Source organism: Pinus tabuliformis, chromosome 7, assembly GCF_031772625.1.
Source record: "Pinus tabuliformis cultivar Carrire ecotype Pingquan chromosome 7, CPIR1, whole genome shotgun sequence".
Lineage (NCBI taxonomy): Eukaryota > Viridiplantae > Streptophyta > Pinopsida > Pinales > Pinaceae > Pinus > Pinus tabuliformis.
Window position 1 is genome coordinate 1,383,362,793 of NC_142293.1, and position 5,327 is coordinate 1,383,368,119.

Sequence of the window (5,327 nt, forward strand, 5' to 3'; positions counted from 1 at the left end):
CAACTCGGCCCAGGTTCACGTCCAGGTGCCCCCCAACCCGTTCCAGCTCCAACCGGGAGGCACGCAATAGGGGAATTTTCTCTGCTGGAGCGCTGCCCTTCCGGCAGAGGCTCGACCTCCACGTTCTGAGTGACTCCAGGCTCGACCATTATAGAAACAACCAAAGTGGAATTGACTTGAGGGCAGGGGAGCCGATACCTGAGCATGGGGAGCTCCCTCTGCCCTTCTTCAGAATTTGGGCTTCTGCCATTATGCCCACGCTCCTCCTCATTGCTGCCCTGAAATCTCTGAGGCAGCGAAGTTACCTCGAGGGAGGAAGAGGGTGAATAGTAATCGTTCTGCGGGAGGGCCCTGCCCTGAATTCCCCCTCTTCGGCTGCCCATTCGCGGCCTTGCCCGCGGCATTGCTGCACTCTGAGCTTCAACAGCGACAAGAACTAACACCAGCGCCAAGAACCAACACCAGCGCCAAGAACCAACACCAGCGCCAAGAACCAACCCCAGCGCCAAGACCCAACACCAGCGACAAGAACCAACACCAGCGCCAAGAATCAACACCAGGCTCGCAAACCGGCGGAACACCCCTCAAATCCTCATTCCCATTTCTGTCTGAGCGGAGCAGGGTCTCATTGTTATGCTCACACATCTCCTTCTGTCGAGCCATCTTGCTCAGTTTAAAACGCATTACAGCGACGAAGTCCAGCTTCCTCCCTCGAGCCGAGTAGACAGGCATTAATGCCTTCATTCTCCCGCATTCAAGCGGGTTAATACCCCGCTGCGCGTGGTACCGCCGGACGCCGTAGGCATGCCACCTGCCCACGTGATGGCGCGTGCCATTCCCATGTCCCTTATGCACCCGCATCCGGGATGATGAAATCCTTCTTCGCCAGAGAGATGCAGTCATTGTTGAGCTTGTCATCTTCTGAGTTATCCAGTGAGCCTACAAAGTAAGGAATACACTGGGAAGCACCTTGGTTGGCTAATCTATCAGCCACCTTGTTCGCTGTTCTTCGTACGTGCTTGAACGTTATACTTTGGGGAGTTTGTAGCTTTTCCTCCATAGATTCCAACCTGCTTAATAGTCTCCAGCTTGTGGCGACCTTGACCGCGGGCGTACCTGCCTGGATTCTTTGGGCAGCACTGATAAGGATTAAGGAGTCTCCTTCTACTTCCAAAGGGAAGTAATTATTCTGCTCTGCAAGGCATAAGCCTCTCCATAAGCCTTCTAATTCAGCTACATTATTCGTATCTTTACCCAACGAGCCATAGAAGATCTGAATTATTTCCCCTGTGTGATTTCGGAAGAGTCCTCCATAACCTGCGAGCCCCGGATTACCTTTGGCTGCCCCATCGAAGTTTAACTTGAAGGTGGCATAAGCTGGAGGGGACCAGCTAGAAGGAGAGGCGCTGCTGTTAGAGGAACGGGTGCCTTCTTTCTTTATCGCTGAGAGGTTTATGTTCCAAGCCTTCAGGATCCGGCATTCTAAAGGGGAGTCTGGCATATCCGCATCTGTCCAGGATTTGAGGGCCAGAGTTTCTTGCAGCTGTTTGTTGAGGATTAACCATAAGGCTTCAGTGGGCCGGGAAGAGTTGTTGAAGATTCTGTGGTTTCTTTCTTTCCAAAGAATCCAGTATATGAATCCTGGTAAGAGTCTCCACAGAGAGTTGAGAAGCTGACTCTTGAAGGGGGAGGGAGCCCAATTCCTTAAGTTTTCGGCTATGTCTTCTGTTCTGGCCTCTGATCTCATGTTGCAGCTCTCAACTTTCCTCCATATTTGCTCAGCGAGCGGGCAGGTTTCCATGAGATGTCCGATTGTCTCAGAGTTAATGTTGCAATTCGGGCATCTTGAAGGCCCCACGAATCCACGCTTTATCAGGTTGTCCCAAGTGAGTATTCTTCTTTTACTGAGCAGCCATAAGAAAGTGGAGATTTTGGGCCAAATTCCTGGTTGCCAGATCTTTTCCCAGATCTGGTCCTTGTTGAGCTGGTCTCCAGTGTATCTGAGCTGATGGGCTTCTTTAGTAGTAAATGTGCCTTTATGCTGATGGCCCCATCTGAGGCGATCCTGTAGAGTGGAGTATCGAATTTTCCTGAATGATAATTCTCGCTCTATGTCCTCATATGTCTCTCCTTGCTAGTTACTTTTCCAGAGATTGGTTTTCTTGCAGGTTCTGAAGTCGGTGTTTGCAGAATGTTGCCAAAATTGATTGACTTGAGTGAGGTGTGCTTGCTGCATCTGCTCTTGCCAGAGAGGCTTGTGAAAAACTGTGGCTAGCTTGGGGAGCTGCTGCCACGAGTCCTCCCAAAATCTTGCTGTAGTGCCGGAGTGAATCTCCCAGAAGCTATGCTCTTGAATGAATTTGCTGTGAGGTTTGGCTGCGTTCCATATAGGTGATCCCTGAGTAGTGGAGTTGATTCTGATTAAATCATTCCATTGACTGCCTGGTGCATATTTTGCTTGCCATAGTTTGGCCCATGGTACGTTGGGCTTAGTGATCCAATTCCACCACATGCGAGCACCCATATTATTGTTGCTCTGTAAAGGGTCTCGTAGTCCCAGGCCCCCTTCAGATTTGGGTTTGCAGACATCTTGCCAGTTTACGAGCGCCCATTTTCTGTTCAGGCCAGTAGACCCCCAGAGGAAGTTTCGCTGGAGATTGCGGATAGATTTAAGAACCCATTTAGGTGCGGCCAATAGAGAAAAGAGGTACAATGGCATGGCTTGAAGGACCGATTTGATCAGGACAAGCCTGCTGGCAATATTGAGAGCTCGGAAGGTCCAAAGGGAGAGTTTGGATTCAAGCTTATCTAGAAGAGACTGCCAGGAGGAATGTTTGATAGCTGCAGCAGCCAGGGGTGCCCCTAAGTAGGTCGACGGAAGCTTGGAAATAGTAAACTGCAAAATTCGAGCTATGTTCCTTTGAGTGGAGAGGGGGGTATTAAAGAAATATAGCTGAGATTTCGACGCATTGATGGAGGTACCTGAAGCTTTGGAAAATATAGAGAGCAGAGACTTGAAGACAGAGGCTTCTTGCGAGGATGGGTGGCCAAAGAGCATGGTGTCGTCAACAAATTGTTGGTGGGATTGGGGAGGAAGGCCATGAACAGAGATGCCTTTGAGCATTTGAGTAGAGACGGCTGCCTTTAACAATCTGCCTAGCCCTTCTGCCATAAGAACAAAGAGGAAAGGCGACAAGGGGTCCCCTTGTCTTATGCCCCTTGAAGGCCGAAAAGGATGAGAAGGAGAACCATTTAACAGAACAGAAAAGCTTGGAGAGGAGATCAAATTGTAGACCCATCTTGTCCAAGTATGACTGAAGCCAAAAGCTATAAGCACTTTTTGAATATAGTTCCAACTGAGCTTGTCAAATGCTTTGGATAGATCTAGTTTTAGAAGCATACCTGGCTTTTTTAGTATCTTGAGAGAGTGAATCACCTCATTTGATAAGACGATGCCATCCATGATCTGCCTCCCTTCAACATAACCTGTTTGTTCCGGTGAAATGAGTAAGGGTAGGAGAGGTTTGAGCCGATTTGCGATGACCTTAGAGATAAGCTTGTATATGACATTGCATAAAGCAATGGGTCTAAAGCTTTCAGGCTTGCTTGGTTCCGCACATTTGGGAACTAGTGCGATGAAGGTGGTATTGAGGGCTGGAAGAATCCAGTGCATGCTTCTTGATTCTTCCACCAGCTCCCATACCTCTTCTTTGATTAACTCCCAGAATTCATGGTAGAAATTGGCAGTAAAGCCGTCTGGCCCCGGGGCTTTGCCATCCTTGAGCTGGTTCATTGCTTCTTCAATTTCTTTCAGGGATGTGGGCTGAAGTAATTTGTTGTTGTGCTCATCTGTTATTATTCTGGGAATATGCTGTGTGATGGCTCTAATTTCTGCGTCCCTGTTTCCTTCCGGCTCTTTAAGGATGTCTTGAAAGTAATGTATTAATTCCTTTTCCATGTCTTCGTGGGCTTCGACTCGCTCTCCTTGTTGGTTGTTGATGAATGTGATGTTGTTATACATGCGCCTTTGAAGAGCTGTTCTATGAAAAAATTTTGTATTCTTTTCGCCCTCTTTTAGCCAGCTGATTCGTGATTTCTGTCGCCAAAGTATTTCTTCTTGCTTTCTCCGTTCTTCTAATCGATTCCAGAGGATTTGCTCTTGTTGGGATTGCTCCTCCATGCGTCCTTCTTTGATGATATCTTGCTGTAGTGCTTCCATTTGCTTCTCCAACCTTTGTCGATCCTCATGAATGTTGCCAAATTGAGTTTTGTTCCAATTCTTGAGTACTTGCTTTAGGTTTTTCAACTTTTGCTGGAATTGAAACATTTTGGCTCCTTCTGATGGCCTGTAAGACTTCCATGCCTCCTCTACTATCTGCCTGAACTTTGCGTTTGTGAACCAAAATGCTTCAAAGCGGAAGGGCCTATTGCATCTTGTACCGGGCCGAGACCAATGAAGCACGATGGGCCAGTGGTCCGAACCTCCGTGGGGCAGAATTGATGCATTGAAGTCTCCTCCTAGATGGATTGCGTTGTCTGAGAGGAGGAACCTGTCAAGCCGAGAGGCAATATGATTGGCCCCACTGCGCTTGTTGGTCCAGGTGAAAATCCCATTGGTGGTTGGAATATCCATTAAGTGGTTGTCCTGTATAAAATCTCTGAGTCCTTTGCTATCGTTTTCTAATCTTGTTCTTCCCCCTGTTTTCTCCTCCAGTGACTGAATGATGTTGAAATCGCCTCCACTAATCCAGAGCGGGAACTGTCTGTGCTCATTTAAACTGGAGATCGTGTTTAGCAGATCTAATTTCTGCTGAATGCTTTGCGGAAAGTAAACATTGGAAAGGTGCCCGTGGATGTTTGTTCCAATGAGATGAAAGGAGGCTTGAATGAGAAAATGGGTGGCGTGGAAGTCGTAAAGATTGAGTATCTGTGGATTCCACAGAATAGCTAAACCACCCGAAGCCCCTGAAGAGTCTACTGACATTGAGCTACTACCAGCCCAGATCTTGTTTCTTACTTTGTCCATGGCTATTGTGCTATTTTTGGTTTCTTGAAGAAAAACTATAGAGGGTTTTTCTTGTTGTATCAAGTTCTTGATCATCCTAATTTTTGAGGGGCTGTTGAGTCCTCTCACATTCCAGGAGATGAGCTTCATGGTAAATGGGATGAAGGTTTGTAAAACTTGGTCAGCTTAGGGAATCTTCCTGATTCCATAAGCAATTCCCCTACTGCAATGGTCCTCTGCAAGTCAGTTTTGCGCCCCCTCTTCTTGGTTTCTTTGAGACTTTTTTTGATATCCCATGGACTTCCTCCCTGTATGCCTAGAT

General features: G+C 47.6%; 1 protein-coding gene across 1 annotated transcript; it reads right to left on the reverse strand.

Annotated features, from left to right (window-relative positions):
• Positions 1 to 847: 847 nt before the first annotated feature.
• Positions 848 to 5,026, reverse strand: LOC149252801 (uncharacterized). The gene is made up of 2 exons (XM_089454278.1): positions 2,213 to 5,026; positions 848 to 2,065 (listed from the first exon to the last, which is right to left on the reverse strand). Exons 1-2 carry the CDS (start codon positions 5,024 to 5,026, stop codon positions 848 to 850), a joined length of 4,032 nt encoding a protein of 1,343 aa, XP_089310404.1.
• Positions 5,027 to 5,327: the final 301 nt, after the last annotated feature.

Bases quoted from the DNA above. Each gene is read 5' to 3' on its own strand.
- LOC149252801 (XM_089454278.1), bottom strand. From the start codon at position 5,026: ATGGACAAAGTAAGAAACAAGATCTGGGCTGGTAGTAGCTCAATGTCA. The intron at 2,066-2,212 runs GTCAATCAATTT...TCCACTCTACAG, and splicing joins AGCAAGCACACCTCACTCAA to GATCGCCTCAGATGGGGCCA.